The sequence below is a fragment of the Puma concolor genome, chromosome D1 (assembly GCF_028749965.1).
Source record: "Puma concolor isolate L17-30 chromosome D1, mPumCon1.1.hap2, whole genome shotgun sequence".
NCBI lineage: Eukaryota > Metazoa > Chordata > Mammalia > Carnivora > Felidae > Puma > Puma concolor.
In genome coordinates, this window is record NC_141676.1 from 93822695 (window position 1) to 93843636 (window position 20942).

The 20942-nt window shown below is 41.4% G+C and overlaps 1 protein-coding gene across 5 annotated transcripts in view; it reads left to right on the plus strand.

Annotated features, from left to right (window-relative positions):
- The window catches only part of CDON (cell adhesion associated, oncogene regulated), a 101894-nt gene that overhangs the window by 33771 nt on the left and 47181 nt on the right, over positions 1-20942 (plus strand). For all 5 annotated transcript variants that reach the window (XM_086678738.1, XM_086678734.1, XM_086678736.1 and 2 more), the window contains exons 2-9: positions 3171-3298; positions 5673-5945; positions 7176-7322; positions 8179-8322; positions 9267-9554; positions 11054-11323; positions 13944-14294; positions 20163-20452. In XM_086678738.1, coding sequence (XP_086534864.1) covers positions 3220-3298; positions 5673-5945; positions 7176-7322; positions 8179-8322; positions 9267-9554; positions 11054-11323; positions 13944-14294; positions 20163-20452 — 1842 coding nt within the window. In that variant the 5' untranslated portion in view covers positions 3171-3219. The remainder of the gene's footprint in view (positions 1-3170; positions 3299-5672; positions 5946-7175; positions 7323-8178; positions 8323-9266; positions 9555-11053; positions 11324-13943; positions 14295-20162; positions 20453-20942) is intronic.

Genomic DNA, 20942 nt, shown 5'->3' on the forward strand with positions numbered 1-20942 from the left:
TTCAGGACAGCGTCTCCTGTTAACAAGTTGTTTGAATGTTTACTTTGCCTTGACTGCTCACCAGTGGTGTGTCAGTCCTTGCCCTTGAACCAAGTGAGAATTCAAATAAACCGAAAAAAGCTTTCACACAGCTGGCCCCTTCCGTCAATGAGTGGTACCAAAATATCCTCTCCCACTTTTTAAAAGAGGTCAGCAAGAAAAAACGTACAAGGCAATCCATGAACTGATAGTCTGTGATGTAGATACACTTAAGTTTGCAACCTGTAGATTTGGGATTGCATGCCATAGAGAAGTGAGCAAATCCCGGGAGACATTATTTGCTTTCTTTTTTATTTTTTTTAATTTTCAATTTTTTGTGACACTTTGATTTGTTTAAAGTCATACTCAAGGTGCCTTTGTATTTCTACCCAGTGTTCCCAATGGTTAGAATTAACCTTTGCAGGAGTGAATATGCACACAAAATTCACAGTTCTAAAATGTCATTACTGTAGCTCTTTGGCTACATTGTTGTGTTCCATAGTCACAGAAGCTGTGTCCAGCCCTGGCCAAGTAGGAATGTCTGGGAGAATTTGCAGACAGAATAACTACTTTTTGGATCCCTCATCTAACAAAGTGCCTGGCCTATCTATAGTAGACACTTTATTTTTGATTTAAGAAATCACATATATGCGTGAATAAATAAAGGAAAAAATATAGCTAGAATATGTGGAATTCACATGACATGAAAGTTCTCACTAAATACTCTTTAAGGTATTTCTGGGAATTGCATTATATTAAGGTATTACTTACATTAAAAAAAATGTTCTGTGCCTATTTTCTGCTAGGTTTTAGAATTTACAGAGTTAAATGTGAGGCCATTCTTGCCTTCAAGGATGACAAAGTTATGTAACCAGATAAATTATAGAACACAATGATGAGTGCGATGGTAGACATATGTCCAAGGTGTAGAGGCAGCACGGAGGAGGGAGAATGGATCATATCTGGAGGGTGGCATAGACATTGTTAATTTTAGTAATTTCATTTATCGTGTTTGTTGTCCATCATTCCCACTAGAAGATGAGGTGTACATTCTTGTCTGTGTTACTTGTTCCTACTCATGTATTTTTACATTGTTCTCTCCCTAGCTTCTAGAATACTGCCTGGCATGTAATTAATAAGCATTCCTTAAGTATTTGTTGCACAGATGAATGATTTTTGATAGATATCGCTAAATTCCCTCCAGAAAGAATTTACTGATTATATTTCCACCAACAATGCATGGTAGTGATTTTTACCCTCATCCTTGCCTGTGCTGTTTTGTTTTTGTTTTTTGTTTTTTTTTAGCTTTACCTAAATATGCTATACTGTCTTTATGTTACAAAAACACAAAACCAAACCTTCCCTTGACTGTCATGTGTCTACAGCAATTCTCCTTATTTTTCTGCTGCCCGTTTTTTTTTTTTTTTGGTATGTATGTATGTATGTATGTATGTATGTATGTATGTATGTATGTATGTTAAGAGAGAGAGTGCATGCATGCATGAGCAGGGAAGGGGCAGAGAGGGAGAGAGAGAATCCCAAGCAGCTCTGCGCTGTCAGCACAGAGCCCGACACTTGGGACTCAGTCTCATGAACTGTGAGATCATGACCTGAGTGGAAATCACGTCAGATGTTTAACTAACTGAGCCACCCAGCACCCCTCTGCTGGCCTTTTATAGCAAGGTCCTTGAAGGAGTTTTCTGTGCTTTTTTCGTTTCCTCCCTTCCCGTTCTGTCCTGAACCCACCATCAGATGTTAGTCTCCCCACCATTGAAACCACTCTTGTCTGTATCACCTGTGCCCCAACGTGTCTTCAAGATGGTGTCTCACTTTTCAGCAGCGTTTGCAACATGCCCTTCTTCTAGAAATATTTTCCATTTTTCTCCATGGACACAACATTCTCCTGGATTTCTTCCTATTTCATTGGCTACTTTTCTTAGTTTCCCTTGCTGCTTCCTTGTCTATTTGGTTTCTAAAGGTTGAAGTATTCCAAGGCTTCTGCCTGGGCTCTCCTCTCCTCTGTCATACTTTCCTTAGAGCTCATCTAGCACTAAGGCTCTAATAGTTCTGGCATCTGTATTTCCAGCTCTGACTTCTCTACACAGCTCCAGACTCCTGTCTGCAGCTGTGAACTTGACAGTAGTACTTGGATGCCTCATGGATATCTCAGACTTACCTTCCCAAAACGGAACGGCTGACTAACCTCCTCTTCAGTCTGTCTCCCCCTTTCCTGCCTTCCCCTCTTCAATAAACAGAACTGTTACTGATTCTGTTACACCAAATAGTAAGTTAGCCTTGACACATCTTTTGATCATACTCTATATCCAGATCTTCAGCAAATTCTGTTGGTTTTACCTTTAGAATATATTCTGAATCTCGTTACTCTTCACCACCTCCACAGTTGACTCACTGGTCTGCCCCACCGTGTGCTCACCTCCCTCCTGAGTGATTACATTACCTCCTACTTGGTTTCCCTCTTCCCTTCCTGGCTTAGTCCCATCTAGTCTCACCACAGTGGTCTTTGGATGATCTGCAGACATGCCAAGCTTGATCCCCACACAAGTCTGCCCTTAAATCTGTTTGAACAATCCATGAGTCTGAGTCCCCCATCTGAAAAAAAGGGAAGAAACCCAGTAGTACCTATCTCCTGGGGTTGTTGTCTGAAGATTTCATTAGTATACACAAAACATTGAAATGCTGTCTGGCACATACTCAGCACCATGTAAATGTTTGCTGTTATTTTATTATTACTGTGTCTATTTTAGGACTGTCAAGGGGGTGGTGGGGCATTTTGGTGGGGTTGGGTTTTCGATCCTTGTGAAATGTGCAAACAAATGCACTAAAGGCAGTTGAACGTGTTCATTTGAGATGATTGATTCTGTACAATAAGAGGCATCCTAGTACCTTGGAAGGATGAGCAGAGCTTCCATGTTTATTTAGTGTCTGGAGATTGGTTTGTGAATCGGGGAGATACGGACCATTAAGTGCCTTGTATTTGCCGCACTCTATACAGAGCTTTCAAAATCGACGGCAGCCATCATGCTCACAACCCTGACTACTCAGATGCAAGATTTCAGCTGTTTTGGGGTGTTTAGATGATCTTTTCTTTCTCTCTTTCTTCTTCTTCTTTTTTTTTCCTGGATGTCTTTTAGTGAGCCAAAGCCTGGAAGTCTGTCCTGCCTGCTTCTGTAATCTGGCGCTATGCATCCAGATCCTCGGCCCTTACAGACACTGCTGTATGTTGTTACTCTTGCGATTCTGTGTCCTTCCGTGAATTCAGGTAAGAGCTGAAGAATGGTTTTTTTTTTTTGTTTTTTTCAGGTTTTAAATTTTAATCCCAGTATAGTTACCATGCAGTGTTCTATTAGTTTTCAGAATATAATATAGTGATTCAGCAGTTCTCTATATGGCTCAATGCTTGTCATCAGTCCCCAGGAATGGTCATGTCTTTTTGTTGTTGTTGTTGTTGTTTAAGTTTTTACTTATTTGAGAGGGACAGAGAGAGAACGAACAAGTGGGGAAAGGGCAGAGAGGAGAGACAGAGCCCCAATCAGGCTTCATGTTGTCAGTGTGGGGCCTGAACTCACTACACTGCAAAATCATGCCCCGAGCTGAGATCAAGAGTCGGACACCCAGGGTGCCTGGGTGGCTCAGTCAGTTGAACGTCCGACTTTGGCTCAGGTCACGATCTCACAGTCCGTGAGTTCGAGCCCCGCATCGGGCTCTGTGCTGACAGCTCAGAGCCTAAAGCCTGCTTTGGATTCTGTGTCTCCCTCTCTCTCTGCCCCTTCCCTGCTTGCGCTCTGTGTCTGTCTCTCCCCAAGATAAATAAACACTAAAAAAAAAAAAGACATCCAATGACTGAGCCACCCAGGCACCCCAAGAATGGTCATGTCTTAACTGAAGCTTTTCCTCATCTTAATCCTAATCCTATACAAAACAGACTTCAGCTTCAAATCTTTGCTGATAATAATGATTTCCAAAGACGTTTCTAAGATTTGTTTGACCCAGCCAAATGACTTAAAACTGATTAATTCAGCAATTTAAGGATCTCTTAGTAGTGCTTCTGGGCACTGGCAGGCCTTCCCATCATTGTCCTTATAAATTCATTCCTCTTATTGCCTTAAAAACAAATATTGTCCTAGCCTGCTCTTTTCCGTAAGAGGATATGTTACAAATGTCTGATTTTGGAGATTATAACAGGAATAAAATGCTGACTACATACGACCGAAGAAATTTTAGAATCAGCACATATCAGTGCTCGTCTTGGAGCAAGAGAACTTGGTTCAAATCCCAGATCTGCCACTTTCTCGCCTGAGCTTGTCTGAGACTCTCTGTGCTTCTGGGTCACTGAAGAGCTTAAAAGTGTTTAATATTAAATGTGTTTATAAGCCCAAGCCCACATGCATCTCTAGTAATTTTAGGTCTGTGGAGAGATTTCTTTGTAAGTATATAGAAATGCGAGTGATGTTTATTCATTAAGTAATACTTGTTGTCTCTGTTAAGAATACTTTATAACTATATTGGATTTGTAAGCAAAAATCTTGGCTCGCTGGTTTTATTTCTGTTTTTGTTTTGCTAAACAACCACCTCAGATTTAGTCAAGAGAGGCACTTCCCTTAATCTTCATATCTAATTAAATATCCTGCGAAAGTAGAGTCAGGAATTTATTGGTCTTTTTTTTTTTTTTGGAAGTACTTTATTCCCCCAGATTAACAGTATTCTTGTCCCCCTCACTCTTTTGGGGGGTGGAGGGGGATTTGTTTTGATATGTTAGTGTAAGAACTCACCCTCTCCCCCAAGTTGCTGAGGAAAAGGTCTAACAAATGAAACTATTCTGAACACCAAATAAAAATATTAAGATCGATGCTCCAAAAAAGGGTGGACTGTATTTCAGCCTGGCTTCCTAATGTTCTACTTCTTCTTTCCTAGAAGTTGAATGTTATTTTCTATTTTCTATTCTTTCTTTCTCGGAAAGAAGACCGTAGCCACTATTTATACAATAATTTACTCTTTAAAATCAAGTCCTTAGTAATGTAGGAGAGAATTCTTTTTACTTTGCAAGTTATCTTCAGTTTTTCATATATATTTTTTTTAATTATTTTTGAGAGAGAGAGAGAATGTGAGCAGGGGAGGGGCAGAGAAAGAGGGAGACACAGAATCCGAAGCGGGCTCCAGGCTCTGAGCTGTCGGCACCGAGCCCGATGCGGGGCTTGAACTCGTGAACCGCGAGATCATGACCTGAGCCAGAGTTGGACACTTAACTGACTGAGCCGCCCAGGAGCCCCTCAGATTCTTGACTTCCATTTCTCAGAAGCTGCTTCATACACAGAGCAGTTTGCTTTTTCTCACTTAAAGAATTGGTATTTTGTCGGATTTACATCATAAGGTTTTTCATCTATTCTACCCTGGTCCTTAAGTCCTAGCTTCACGCGTTGCCCTTTTTTACTTCCAAAAATAGTCATATCAGAATGTTCCTAGAACTTGTACAAGCATTAAGAACTGTATGTTCTTATGGTATGGATAAAATATGGAATTGCCTCTGGTTCCATAGATTCAGATGAAGTGTATTCAATGTACTCTTCTCTCTCCCCTTACCTCCTTTCTCTCCTATTCTCCCCACCCCTTTGTACGTGGGGAACGTTTCCTGGTAGACTTGGCACCGTCTTTTATTTCTGAGCCACTGTCTGCTGTCCAGAGACTTGGTGGACCCGTAGTACTCCATTGTTCTGCTAAGCCTGTGACCGCTCATATCTCATGGTTGCATAATGGAAAAAGACTGGATAGAAACATGGAACAGATTAAGATGCATCAGGGGACTTTGACTATTCTGTCCCTTAATCCCTCCCTTTCGGGTTCCTACCAATGCGTTGCCAACAATAGCATCGGGGCAATTGTGAGCGGCCCTGCAACAGTATCTACTGCTGGTGAGTTTAATTTTATCCCTCAGATTTATGCTTTTTCCTAGAAACTAGAATGCTGGTACTTGCATGTGTGAATAGAGGGAAGAGCGTGGGCTTTGGAGTAAACACATAGCATCCTCATCTCAGCTTTGAGTCTCACTGTTGAGCTGGGAGAAGTGCACTTGAACCTCCGTGAGCTTGGCCTCCTGTCTTCCTGTGTAACAGGGGCATGGAAGTAACTCTTACATGGTTAGGAGAGTTTTCTAATGCAAATTCTGAATTTCTTTGCGAATATTTAGAAGTCCTTTAATAGCAGCAGCAACAAAAAAGCTTTGTCAACTTTGACACTCAGTTGTTTCATGCAGTCCCATATCTCGCTCACATCTAATTGTTTTATTTGTCTTGATCACTGAGTGATTTTAGTTTATTTAATTGAAACCAGGCTAAAGAAGGAGGAATGAAATCACTGACTGTAGAGAAAGGAATGTCGGGTATTGAACTTATGGCAAATCTGGAATGTGGTGGTTTTCTTAGTAGGTTTGAGCCATCTGCCTTTCAAATGGTGATGGCTTCCAGTAATGGAAGATGTCTTTGTCAGGGCACCCCTATTTACAGAAGAAATCTGGATCCCCCAGGAGTAGTGAGTTTGTCGTAACTGAGAAGAGTAAATGTTTTCGTAGAGCTTTGACCCATGGACAGCTCCAGGACTCACACGGGAAGGCTGAACTCCTAGTGGCAGGCGGCTGGATGCTTTCAGCACTGCAGATCATAAAGAACCCTTCCATGCAGGCTCCATCTGTAGCGAACTCTTAGTAGTGAGAGGAATTGGGTTTGTTCCTGAAAGCCATTTTATTGCAGTGTGAGTAGCGACAAACAGCATAAAGATGCGTAGGGAAAGTGGGTGTTCATGAGGGACTGGATTGGAAAAGGATGTCTCTTGACAGAATGGGAATGACTATGCTTTATGGTTCTCCTCCATGTTTTAAGGGCCGCTTGCTTGTTTGTCTTGTAGTCTCCTGGAAGCGTTGGCTTCTGAGAAAGGGTGCCATGACTTAGCTCTAGGCCTCAACCGGGCACCTCTACTCCAGCCCCTTCCTGAGATAAAAAAATCACGCTCCTCTGTGAACTGGGGTTAGCTGCCACAAACGGCCGCATTGCAAGATGTGGCTTCTAGTTTTTAAATTTCCTTGGGGAACGTTCACATTTGCATTGATTAATCAATTAATTTTCTACTTATTTATTTATGTATTTTAGTTCTTGGTGATTTTGGCTCACCAACAAAGCAGGTTATTACAGCGGAAGAAAAAAGTACCGGTTTCATTGGCTGCAAAGTACCAGATAGTAACCCCAAAGCGGAGGTGCGCTATAAAATCCGGGGAAAGTGGCTGAAACATTCCACAGGTGAGACCTTCAACAAAAAGCCAGTGGTACCCACAGAACAAATGTCATGAAGCAACCTACTGTTGAACTCCGTGTCCTAAGGACTGTGGCTACAAAAATGCATAAGATGTATTGCCTCTACTCTCAGAAGTCAGAAGAAGACCGGCATGAGTGGTTACACTGTAGAAATGATTACCATCCCAGATTCCCTCCATTCATTCAGGGTTCCACTCGGATATTTCTTCCTCTGAGAAGACCTCCCTCATCATGGCTCTATGTAAAATACTATGCCATGCCCCATTGGTCCGTGTCCCCTTTACTTAGCTGCTTTTTAAAGTTTCCACAGCACTGTAATAGACGGATTTCTGGTTGTTTGTTTGTTATTTATCCCTTTCTTTGCGGCCCCCATTTCCTGCACTGGAATGTTGGCTGCATGAGTGCAGGGCTTGCAGTCTGCTTTCTTTATCATATCACTTGTGCCTGGATCAATACAGGCACCCAGTGTGTATTTGTTGAGAAAAAAATGAATGGGTAGACATGAGTGGACACTGGCGGATCAGTGAGTGCTGTCCGGAGAGGTTTGCTCAAGGTGGGGGCCGTGGGCATTGTATCTCTTTCTACATATGCTTGTGCTTTCAATGTGCTCAACAAATGGTCTGAGGTCAGATGTTTCCGATGGGTTCAATTTTGTTACTCTAGAACTATTGACTCTTCCCCCCCCGCCCCCCCCGCCTTGACTTCCCCTTTCTTTCATTTAATCAATTTTCTCTGATTGTTGCTGCTGTTCTGATGTCTAAATTGAAAGCACGACTGCTAGCCTTTGTTTTCACTGGGGTCTTTCATATAGAGGCCTAACTGCATTCCCTTCTTTCCTCAGAGAAGTACTTAATCCTTCCATCAGGGAATCTTCAGATTCTGAATGTATCTTCAAAGGACAAGGGATCATATAAGTGTGCAGCTTTTAATCCTGTCACTCATGAATTAAAAGTTGAACCCATTGGCCGAAAGCTTCTTGTCAGTCGTAAGTATTTGGGAGAATAACGGTAACCAGAAGCATTCCTCAGGAGAAGCTTCCTCAGAAGCATTCTTTAGAAAGCACTGGAAAATCAGAGTGAATTTTTCTTTCAGATCCTGTTTGCTTATCATAAGAAAGTCTTATAAAAAAATTAAATACACGAATGCATTATAGTATAGTACTGTACATGTGTTTAAAAGATAATGAATTTTTAATTCATTGATTAATTTTTAAAAATATTTATGTATTTATTTATTTTGAGAGAGAGGGAGAGAGTGTGACCAGGGGAGAGTCGCGGGGCAGGGGGCAGAGGATCCAAAGTGAGCTCTGTGCTAATAGCAGAGAGCCCAATGTGGGGCTTGAACTCATGAACTGTGAGATCATGACCTGAGCCAAAGTTGGATGCTGAACCGACTGAGCCACCCAGGCGCCTCCCCAGCCCCTGCCCCCCACCCCCGCCGTGATAATGAATTTTTAGAAGAGAATTTTGGTCAGGATGACAGAGTGGAAACCAGACGGAGAACTTGACCCTTTGCTCAAATAAAAAGAAATAATAGAGACAATATAACTTTATAACAGTGGTAATCAAATTGGTGGCTAACTGAATTATGAAAAATTAATAGCTGTCCTCTTTCAGCTGACAGTAGTCATAGCTGATTTTGAGATTACGGTAGCTGAACTCAGAACCAGTGGTCAAAGCACAACGAAGCGGTGGTTTCTGGACTGGTCAAAAATTCTACATATCTAAACTGCTAATGCAGAGATAGCCCTAAGGGGCCGCAAAGTGTTTTAATTTTAATTCTCCACTAAAAATGGATTAAGCTACCATGGAGGACCTTGTGGCATAAAGAAGAATAAATGGGAAGATGAGAAAGCTTGCAGATTTGGTAAGGAAGAGATTGGAAGTGGATGTTTAATAATGACATTTTTTTGTTCCCTTCTTTTTCCAGGCCCTTCTTCCGACGATTTTCACATTCTCCACCCCACCTTTTCACAGGCACTAGCTGTGCTTTCTCATAGCCCCGTCACCCTGGAGTGTGTGGTGAGTGGGGTCCCAGTTTCTCAAGTGCACTGGCTGAAGGACGGTCAGGACGCTGTGCCGGGAAGCAACTGGCGAAGGTTGCATTCCCATCTTGCCACAGACAGCATTGACCCGGTGGACTCTGGAAACTATTCTTGTATAGTGGGAAACAAGTCTGGAGACGTAAAACATGTGACTTACATGGTTAATGTGCTTGGTAAGACGTTACTTCTTAAATTGCTTTTCGGGTCAGGCTATTTTTCTGGTCTAACTGATGTTTGAATGGAAGATCTATTTGGGAACTATAAATGACATGTAAATAACGTCTTCACATATGATGTCACAAGAAGCTTCGTTTTTTTTTTTTTTAAAGGACTGCTGATTTCAGCAGTATATCTTGGTGGCACAGAACATTTCACTTGGGATGTTTATGGGAACCTCCCCCCCAACCTGGTTATGCAACGCAAAGCTTGTTCTTCCTTCCTAATGATGTGGAAGATTCTGGGCTGTGTCAGTGTGTTGGACCTAGTAGGAGTACCTAACAGTACTGACTAGAAAAGGTCACCTCAAAAAGAAATCTATTTCATTTTATTTTCCCTTAAGGAATGCTTTCACTGTATTATTTGCATTATTTCCACCCACATTGCTGTGTATACACTCTTTATCTCAAAGCTTTTCCTTCCTTTTTTTCCAGTTCCCTGTCTCACTGTCATGTCTAGCACCAGAAAATGTTTTCCTTTATCAAAACATATTTTCATGAAAGCCAGAAAAAAATAGGTTGTAAGTGGTTTCATAGTAAATATAGTTGCTGTAAACCTTCTGCATGTGTTTATTTGCAACATAGGTAACCCTGGAATTAAGTAAGTGTATGACAAATGAGATTTAAAGTGCCGTGATAATCAGGTCTAAGTTAATATGCATAATCATGTAATTTGGGCATATGTTACCAATGTTGCTAAATGATTTACTCGGTCTAGGGAAAAGTGGCTTCATGGATAGTAAAGGAAGTTTTCTGCCCAGTGTAACATCTAGCCTAACGGCAGAATTGACCATAAAAAGAATTTAACCTGTGAATAAACATTCTTCTTTTGGCTCTTGTTTAGTGTGAAATCATGGGAAACTACTTATTTCAAACAAATCACCTGAAACAAATGCTCAGGGAAGCCCAAGATGTATATGTGTGTGGGTGTGTGTGTGTGAGAGAGAGAGACAGAGAGAGAGAGAGAGAGAGAGATAAGTGGGTGGGAAGATCTAGAAAAAGAGACTATGAAATATTAGTAACATATGGTTTATTTGATTAGAAGGAAGTTCAAATGCATTTCTAATTTTGTCTTGATGACCATAGCAGGTAGGAGAATGTGGTGAGTAAACAATGCAATTTGATTTCAACTAGTTATTGGTAGAGAGATTTTATGTGTCTTGTGTGATAATTTAAAAAGTACCTCTTAAGGGGCGCCTGGGTGGCGCAGTCGGTTGAGCGTCCAACTTCAGCCAGGTCACGATCTCACGGTCTGGGAGTTCGAGCCCCGCGTCGGGCTCTGGGCTGATGGCTCAGAGCATGGAGCCTGTTTCTGATTCTGTGTCTCCCTCTCTCTCTGCCCCTCCCCCGTTCATGCTCTGTCTCTCTCTGTCCCAAAAATAAATAAACGTTGAAAAAAAAAAATTTAAAAAGTACCTCTTAAGGGCTAGAGTTTAATTTATATGTTTTATTTTTAGAAAATGCTTCAATTTCTAAAGGACTACAGGACCAGACAGTCTCTCTGGGTGCCACAGTACAATTTACTTGTGAGATTCATGGGAACCCAACTCCAAACCGTACCTGGTTTCATAACGCACAACCTGTTCATCCTTCCCCACGACATCTAACTGTAGGAAACAGACTGAAAATCAGTGGTGTTACCATGGAAGATTCTGGGCTGTATCAGTGTGTAGCAGATAATGGGATTGGATTCATACAGTCTACTGGGAGACTTGAAATTGAAAAAGGTAGGCTTTTGGGTCCAGAAATCATAGGAAGTTTGACTTTACAGATAGGCTTTTGTTTTGGTTAAAAATTAAATCATTTTCACTAGAGAACATAATTCCATTACCATAAAGGAACTATGCCTATTTTCCATGTTCCTCTCTAGTTGCAGATGGGCATTTCCATGAAGAGGCAATATTATTTGATTAACTTCATTAAAAAAATTTTTTTTTAAATTATTTTTTTCAAAAGATACTATAGTTTAAAAGGCATATGGTGAAAGTCTCTCATTTCTCTTCCCTGGCCAGCCATATTGCCTTTAGAACTAACCAGTTTTATCAGTGTCTTTAATATCCTTGTGTGTATATATACAATCACACACAATGTGTCTGTGTGCACTTAATAACATCTTTTTTCCCCCCGTAAATGGAGGTAGTATTCCTCAGTTTGAGTTTTTTATTTACCATATCTTTGATATCTTCCCAGATGGTTCATTAAACAGTGTTTTCATTCTTTTTCAAATGACTGCTTATTAAGGAGTTCTATAATGAATGTCCCTCTGCATAGATTATTTTGCACAGGTGTAAATATCTATAGAATAGATTTCTGGAAATGAATTTGCTAAATGAAAGCATCTTTGTTTGGTAATTTTGGTAGATATCACCGAGTTGCTCTGCAAAATTGTTACTGGTTTTTATTCACAGCAATGTGTATCTGCCTGTCTCCTCATATCCTCACCAGGGCAAGGTGTTAAATCTTTGCCCATCTGATAGTTTAAAAAAAAAATACCTTTTGGTCTGTATTTATATTACTATGAGTGAAGTTGGGCTTCCTATCATATGTTTATGAGTCATTTGAATTTGTTTTCCTATGTATTGACTGTTCATTGTCTTTTGTCCATTTTAAAAATTAGATTGTTGGTCATTTTTCTTGTGGATTGGTAGGAATTCTACATTAGGGATATTAATCTTTTGCCTATGAGTTATAAATATTTCAAGTGTCAAAGAATCAGTGTGATACAGACCAATTCTCTGACCTTGGTGCAATTATTTTAGAAGTTAATAGTAAAAGTCATTTTTAACTGGCATGTATTTGGAAATGTAAAATTATGCTTGTCAATAACAGAGAAAAAACTACAGTGCAATGTGAAAATGCCACAGATTGAATTGTGTGGGATGTAGTAAAAATGGAATTTACATGGGAATGTATAGCCTTAAATGCTTATAAAAGAAAACTAGTAAGACTGAAAATAAGGAAGCAGAGGAAAAGAGATACTAAAGGGCAGAAATCAATTGAATAGAAAATGAAGATAAAAAGGAGTGGTCCGTGAGCTCGAGGCCCGCGTCGGGCCCTGTGTTGACAGTTCAGAGCCTGGAGCCTGCTTCTGATTCTGTGCCTCCCACTCTTTCTGCCCCTCCCCCACTCATGCTCTGTCTCTCTCTCAAAAATGAATAATGTTAAAAAATTTTTTTTAAAAAAGCAATAAACTGTGAGAAGATATTAGCAGCATGTATAACGAATAACAGAACACTAGCTGGAATATACAAAGAACTCTGAAACCATTACAAAAAAGATAAATGACCCAACAGAAAAATGGACAAAAAGCATTTCAAAGAGGAGGAAAAATACCAGTGACACATAAACACGTGAAAAGATGTTCAAGCTCATTAGTACTCAGGAGAGTGCAGTTTATGACCAGTGAGACAGCATCTTACACTTTCTAGATTGGCAGAGATTGGGGAATCTAACCATACCGAGTGTTGGTTTTGTCAAAGGTAGGAAGTAGGGCTGGAGAAAGAGAAGGATGCACTGGAGAAAATTCCATTTGTAATCGATATTCCATAGTAGGCACACTTAAAAATGGCTCCAGAGAATACCTGGGACCAAAAGGAAAGAGAGTTAGTTTAGAGACAAAAAGTGTTGTTTGTGTAACATGATAAGAAATACACTCGTCGACTTTCACTCAGAACAGATTTCTCTCCCAGGCTTTTTGTAATCAGAGGTTCCCCCTGGAATGAACTATTTTTGTGAAGGAATATTATTTTGTTTTATGCTCCTTGACACCTTTTTCATGGCTTCACCTGTTTTATACTTAACAGCAGTCAAATGTGTATAGGAAACCCTTTTTTTTCCCTAAAGGACAGGAAGTCTGTGTAGGAAATGTCCAGGAGCCCACAATTAAGAATTCTACTTTTTAGGGACGGTTTTACGTGGTGAAAGTTGAGAAGAGAATTAACAAGGAGGGGGGTTATCTTTGTTTTAGTTATTACTGTCATATATCCCTGTTTGCCCATGTCTTTGCAAACACTTATTTCAGTGAATGAATGTGTTCTCCATACTGTTCTGCATGTAAAACATTGTTTAGGGGATGGTAACCAGATTTATTGGGGTGATCATTTGCCAGTGTGTATCCATATGTTAAATCATGATGTTGTGCACCTGAAACTAATGTTGTATGTCGATTATACTTCAATTAAAAAAAAAAACACTGTTAAGAAATACATGTACGAAAGATGCTTTTAAGGCTGTTACTTGGGCACGACATGGATAACATTTATGCAAGAAGATGAATTTATTTTGCATTGTAGGTACTATACTCTTAATTATGTGTGTGTATTTGTGTGTGAATTACTGTTTTAATAGGCAGTGGACTCAAGCCAGTTATAATTACAGCACCAGCAAGTACAAAGGTGGTAGATGGAGACTTTGTTACTCTGTCCTGCAATGCCACTGGCGTGCCAGTCCCAGTCATGCGTTGGTATGACAGGCACGGGTTGATAACCAGCCATCCGTCTCAAGTGCTCAGATCAAAATCCCGGAAATCACACTTACGACCTGGGGGCTATGACCTGGAGCCTGTCTACTTCATCATGTCCCGAGCTGGCTCAAGCTCTCTGTACATTCAGGCCATCACTCAGGAGCATGCTGGGAAATACATCTGCGAAGCCGCAAATGAACATGGTGCCACACAGTCGGAGGCAGTCCTCACAGTTGGTGAGTTGCCATTAGTACTTTTTCTCGGGTGATTAGCTTCCTCTGATTGTAGGGGATAAAGTGCTTTGAAGTATGTTTTTTTCATGAGTCCAGCAATCTCTGAATATATATATATATTTTCCCTGGCAATAGTGAAACACAGAACTGTGGTTTGGGGTATTTGGCCTTACCATGAACCGGATGAACCTTGGTTTCCATTTCTGATGTTTTGGTTAAGGTTGTAGTTGTCCTATAGAAAGCTCTCATATGGGAGCAAGCCCGAGTTGTGACCTGTTTTCATGATTAATGCTTTTGGTTGTCTAAGCTACTGAAAGTGATCATTGTGGACATTTTTTAGGTGAGCCTTTGGTAAGTACAGTATCCAAAGTCTAAAGGGTTGGCTTTTTTTTTTTTTAACTTTTATTTATTTTTGAGACAGAGACAGAGCATGAACGGGGGAGGGGCAGAGAGAGAGGGAGACGCAGAATTGGAAGCAGGCTCCAGCCTCTGAGCCATCAGCCCAGAGCCGGACGCGGGGCTCGAACTCCCAGACCGTGAGATCGTGACCTGAGCCGAAGTTGGACGCTTAACCGACTGAGCCACCCAGGCGCCCCTAAAGGGTTGGCTTTCATTGAGAAAGTAGAATCATGGTACTACCAAACAGTACCTCCTATTCAAAGTTATTTTTCTAATGGGATGTATAACATTAATTCTTGATATTTTATTGATTTTTGGTGAGGATGACTTAAAAGCTTTATACAGTATCAATATTGTTAAAATTAAATAAGTATAGAGTATCAATATTGTTAAAGTTAATTCAAATTTGACTTAATTCAAATTCAAACCTTACATCAGTATTTAGAGCAGCAATGCGCCAGCAGGTAGTTGAGTGGAGACTGTCACCTTATTTGTCGTGCAAGAAGCAGAGTGTCAAACACAGTACTGCCCTTAGTCTTGGCAACTGAGTTCCCTGCCTTGGGCCAGTGCGTTAGAGGGCTCCTTGCAGCTTTCTTCTTCCTGGGTCCTCAGCTCCCACTGGTCAAATAGTTCATGTGGTTAAGGGGTTAAGTTATAGTCCCTGGAGCCTGGAGCCCGTGTTCTTCCTTGTGTATAGCAGGTCTGGGGCTCTGGAAGTCCTTACTTTAATTAGTTCACAGTCTGGTTCTACACAGGTCCCGTTCCCTGACCCATCCTCCAGAGTGTAGACCACACCACCAGTGTGCAGGCACCGTTAAGCCAGAGGAGCGGCCAAGGGGTGGTCTTTTGCAGAGGAAGGAAGGTAAAGTAGACAGAAATTGGGTGTGCACACAGGTATTTCCATTCACAGGCACACAAGGCCCCTGGAGCTCCAGAGGAAGCTGGAGGTAGAAAGAGAAGTGGGGAAGGCCAAGGACATCCATTTGTATTAGATTATAATTATTACTGTCTGATTATTGGTAAATTAGGATTATTCCATGTAGCAGTTAGGGAAGGAAGAAATAGCTACTCACTTTAGACATGTTAAGAATCCTCCAATGAAGAGGGTAGTTGGGTGTTGTGTAAATTTATACACGTGTAAATATGAATATGTATACGTGTGTGTGTTTATATATCTGCTCTGCCAAGCGAAAATCAGAGTGGCTCTGCTCAAATTGTTAGCTGTAGGACAGGTGTAACACAGGTGATGCTTGGTTAGCTTTTGGCTAAAGTGATTGTTTTATATAAATATAGGATAGCAAGAGGCACAGATGTGATAGTCACAGTTGATGGAACTGGATCTTTTGTCTCACCGCCTCACTTTATTTATTTATTTTTTTTATTTATTTTTTTTATTATTATTTTTTTTATTTATATATGAAATTTATTGTCAAATTGGTTTCCATACAACACCCAGTGCTCATCCCAAAAGGTGCCCTCCTCAATACCCATCACCCACCCTCTCCTCCCTCCCACCCCCCATCAACCCTTAGTTTGTTCTCAGTTCTCAACAGTCTCTTATGCTTTGGCTCTCTCCCACTCTAACGTCTTTTTTTTTTTTTTTCCTTCCCCTCCCCCATGGGTTCCTGTTAAGTTTCTCAGGATCCACATAAGAGTGAAACCATATGGTATCTGTCTTTCTCTGTATGGCTTATTTCACTTAGCATCACACTCTCCAGTTCCATCCACGTTGCTACAAAAGGCCATATTTCATTTTTTCTCATTGCCACGTAGTATTCCATTGTGTATATAAACCACAATTTCTTTATCCATTCATCAGTTGATGGACATTTAGGCTCTTTCCATAATTTTCACCGCCTCACTTTAAATATCAAAGATCTGAAGCCTTTAGAAAATACACAGGCTAACTTGTTTAGGTTAGAATTTTTTAGATCTTTAAGGTCTTCCCCACCCCTTCCAGGATTTTATGTCTTGATAAATACCATTTTCATGTATAGTAACCCCATCACCGACCTCCTTCCGAAATGTTCTTGTATTTCCTCTTTTGCGCGCCCTATAATTATTAAGATCCAGCCAGGTTTACTAAAGCTCACAATACATAACAACCCACCTCTTTCTACAGGAATCTGAGCCTTATTAAATTCTAGCATACTGAGAGCCATTTACTTGTTTTTTTGGGGGTAAGCAAGGGCAAAGAGAGCGATGACTGCCCCCTCCTCCTTTTTCTTTCCAGAGACCTTGGGTTTTGAGGTCTTAGATGTACAAATATTTGTAGAGTGGGTTGTAACTCTTCAAAACTATAATGGGAGTTGGTTTGGGATAGTCGGGGTAGGGGATGCTGGTGTGAGTGGTCACAGTGGGAACGGCTTTGACAAGTTTGGTTATATTCCTTGTTTAATTTCAGCTCTGAGTCATTAAATTCACTGCCATAGTTATAGTACTTAGAAAAGCAGAATTTTATCAGCCTCTTCTAATTCAAAAAGCATTCTACGTTTAAAAATACTTGGTCTAGGGGCGCCTGGGTGGCGCAGTCGGTTAAGCGTCCGACTTCAGCCAGGTCACGATCTCGCGGTCCGGGAGTTCGAGCCCCGCGTCAGGCTCTGGGCTGATGGCTCAGAGCCTGGAGCCTGCTTCCGATTCTGTGGCTCCCTCTCTCTCTGCCCCTCCCCCGTTCATGCTCTGTCTCTCTCTGTCCCAAAAATAAATAAACGTTGAAAAAAAAATTTAAAAAAAAAAAAAATACTTGGTCTATTTTTTTTTCTTTCCTTTTTTTTTTTTTAATTTTTATTTATTTTTTTGAGACAGAGAGAGACAGAGCATGAACAGGGGAGGGTCAGAGAGAGAGGGAGACACAGAATCCGAAACAGGCTCCAGGCTCTGAGCTGTTGGCACAGAGCCCGACGCGGGGCTTGAACTCACAGACTGTGAGATCATGACCTGAGCCGAAGTCGGACGCTCAACCGACTGAGCCACCCAGGCGCCCAATACTTGATGTCTAAACTGATCATTTCACACTTGATCTTAGCCAAAAGGCCAAGAAATGATCTCGTCTGACCATTTCACAGAGTTGTTTTGAAGACAAGTTGAGATAATATATGTGAAAAAACTTTTGAAAGTGGTGTTCAGGCCTTATAAATTATATCGTGTGAGTACTCAAATTATATTACTGGAAATAGCAGAGAGAAAAGAATTGAATCTTCCTCCTCCTCCCCTCTTCTCGAATCCCCTTTTTAATAAACGTGGCAGAAAAGTCTCTTCGCGTCCAGAATAGCAGGAGTAGAATTGTGACACTGATACCGTTAGACACAGGCTGTGGCATAAGTTTGTCTCCTGCCTCTGCATAAATTGAGGCCTGTGGTCTTTAAACTCTTGTACGGCCAGATACCACTTCCCAGTGGTAAGCAGCCCAAAGGCTCCGTGGAACTCCTAATGATGAAAAGGTCATTCTCCGCTACCCTAAGCCACAGCTAATTACCTCCACTTGCTAGAGCCCATCTCTCACCCCAGTGGGCACCAGCCGCACGCCCTTACCAGCCAGCCCACGTCCTGACTCACTAGATAAACACGGCTGCTCCAGAAGCAATATTGTGAAGTTGTCTCAGTGAACTTAATTAATTTTCTCCTGGATTATTTTCTCACTAGCTTCTTTAGTGGAGGACGCGTCGGAGACACCTTTTCTCCTCTAAACAGAAAACCGACCTTACGCCGTTAGCCGTGGTTTGTGTCGGTTCCCTCCTGAACTGCAGTGCTTCTCAAAACACACCCACCTTTTACTGGGAATCCGACTTCACTGTGCAAAAGAAACTCTTTCACATCGTTTCTTCTGCTCCCTTCCTCCACAAAAGTGGTCAAAAAGAGGAGACCTTTTTGTTGCCAGCGTGAATAGCACTTGAGAGAAACCAAGCTGTCAGCACTTGGGTTTCATGGTGCTCGGAGTGTATTTGTTTTCATCAGCTGCTTTCTCATTTTTTTCCAGCAGCATCACCAGAGTTCTTCTGCTGCCTGTTGTCACTTAATCTCCCAGAACCCTAATTTCCTCAGCTGTGAAGTAGGAATGTTACTGTCCACCTAAGAATGTTGTTTTGAGAGCTTGAGGAGATTATATTTATTAAATGTCTAACACAATGTGTGGCCCATAATATGTGCTCAGTAAATTTGGGGGATGGGATGTGCAACCTATTTCTTTTTTCAGCGCAAATATTTTTCCCTTGTGTTCTGTATGCTTTTAGTCATTAAGACTATTTGCTTGTTTCATTTTTCTTTAGATTGGCAATTTTTTTTGACGTTTCTTTATTTTTGAGAGAGCGCGAGCAAGGGAGGGGCACAGAGAGGGGGACAAAGGATCCAAAGCGGGCTCTGCATTGAGAGCAGCAAGCCCGATGTGGGGCTTGAACTCATGAACTGTGGGATCATGACCTGAGGTGAAGTCGGGCGCTCAACCGGCTGAGACACCCAGGTGCCCCTAGATTGGCGATTTCTTAAGCCAGTCTTCAGTTCTATCCAGAAAGAGGGCTTGCTTGGAAATAGGTAAACCCTTCTTTTACCTTGTTTCCTCTTGTCGAATGTAAATTGTTTTGCTTGTGCAGGGTATTTTCATTATCTGTTGCTGCATAACTACCCCCAAAGATTACTGAAACAGTAGCCCCTTTATTATCTCTTACAGTTCCTAGGGTTAACTGGACGCAGCTGGGCAATTCTGCCGGCCTTGCTTGGGGTCTCTTCCACCATTGCAGTCAGATGTACCTGGGGCTGGAACAGCCAAAGTGGCTTTACCCAGATGTGTGACACTTTTGTGAAGGCTGGAATAACCGGCCACCTCCCCTTCCTTCCCTTTCTCTCCCCCTCTCCCCCCGCCACTCCACACGGCTAGCTTGGATGTCTGTATGGGGCGACACAAAAGTTGAAGTGCCAGGCCTTGTGAAGACTCAAGCCTGGAAGAGCACAGTCTCACTTTGGTTGAAGCCAGTCATAGGGCCAGCCTGATTCAGCAGGGAGGGGACCGTCCAAGGGTGTGGATACTGAGGGGTATCATTGGAGACTGGCTCCCCAGCAGGTAACAGCCTAGCTCTTGGTTGTTTCCTTACTATTGAGTTCACCTTGCCACTAAGGGAATGCATTGCTTCATGTGTTTCATTTACCAACTGGAATTACCACTCAGTGTTCTCCAACTTAAAATCTTTCAAGTTAAACTAGCAAATTGGTGTTGTAAAAGAGGGAATACTAGCGTAGAGCAAGGAAAAATAACATCCTCAAAATCACTTCACTGCCGCAGCTTTTTCAATAAGAGATTACAGTTGGAGGTTGGAGGTTTCCATGAATTACAAACTGAGCTGTTAACCTGCTTTCACTTCTGGGGCTCAGATTGTCTGTATCCTTGTGGGCAGTTGGATCACTGTGAAGAAGGCACTGAAATAATGAATTTCCTCAAGCTGTCTCCTCTCTCTCTCTCTCACTTTCTTCCATTCCCTGCAGTTCCTTTTGAAACAAATACAAAAGCAGAAACAGTTACACCTTCCAATCCCACTCAGAATGATAAAAGAGATGGTTCAGAAGCTGGATTATTGAGCTCATTTCCAGGGAAGAAACACTCCAGCGCAGTGGAATCATCGCCAGAGAAAAACACTAGTGGTGCCTCTGTCCCTGATGCCCCCATCATTCTGAGCCCTCCGCAGACCTACACATCTGATACGTACAACCTGGTCTGGAGGGCGGGGAAGGATGGCGGGCTGCCCATCAATGCCTATTTTGTGAAGTATCGAAAGGTAATGTCTTCTCATTTATCAGCTTTCTCTTCTCTCACCTTAACGTTGTGTGTATATAACACAAGCTTATTATCTTCGACGTTTATAGAGCAGCAGGAAACAGGAGTGTTCTAGGATTATGAGTTTGGGAGAGCTATCCCAACAGTCACGCTGGTTTTACCAGTAAGCAGTAAGAATGAAAGATACACAGTATCCCCCAGAATAGGAATTCCAAGAACCCAGTGACTTCTTGACATTTTTTTTTTGACATTTTTTATCAAACACTTTAACCCCTTGAGTGTAAACCTCTAGAAACCACTTTTTAAAAAGTCACCCCTTCCCTTTGTGAGATAGTAAAACACAGTTTATTTAACAAATAAAGCAGTTTCTTATTAGAAACATCAAAGTCCTCTGGTATAATCTCTGACAATTATTTTTATTTCAAGTTGTCTTCTTAATTGTATCGGAATCTTATGTTGTTTGGTGATTTCTTTGAGTGAACCTTGATCCT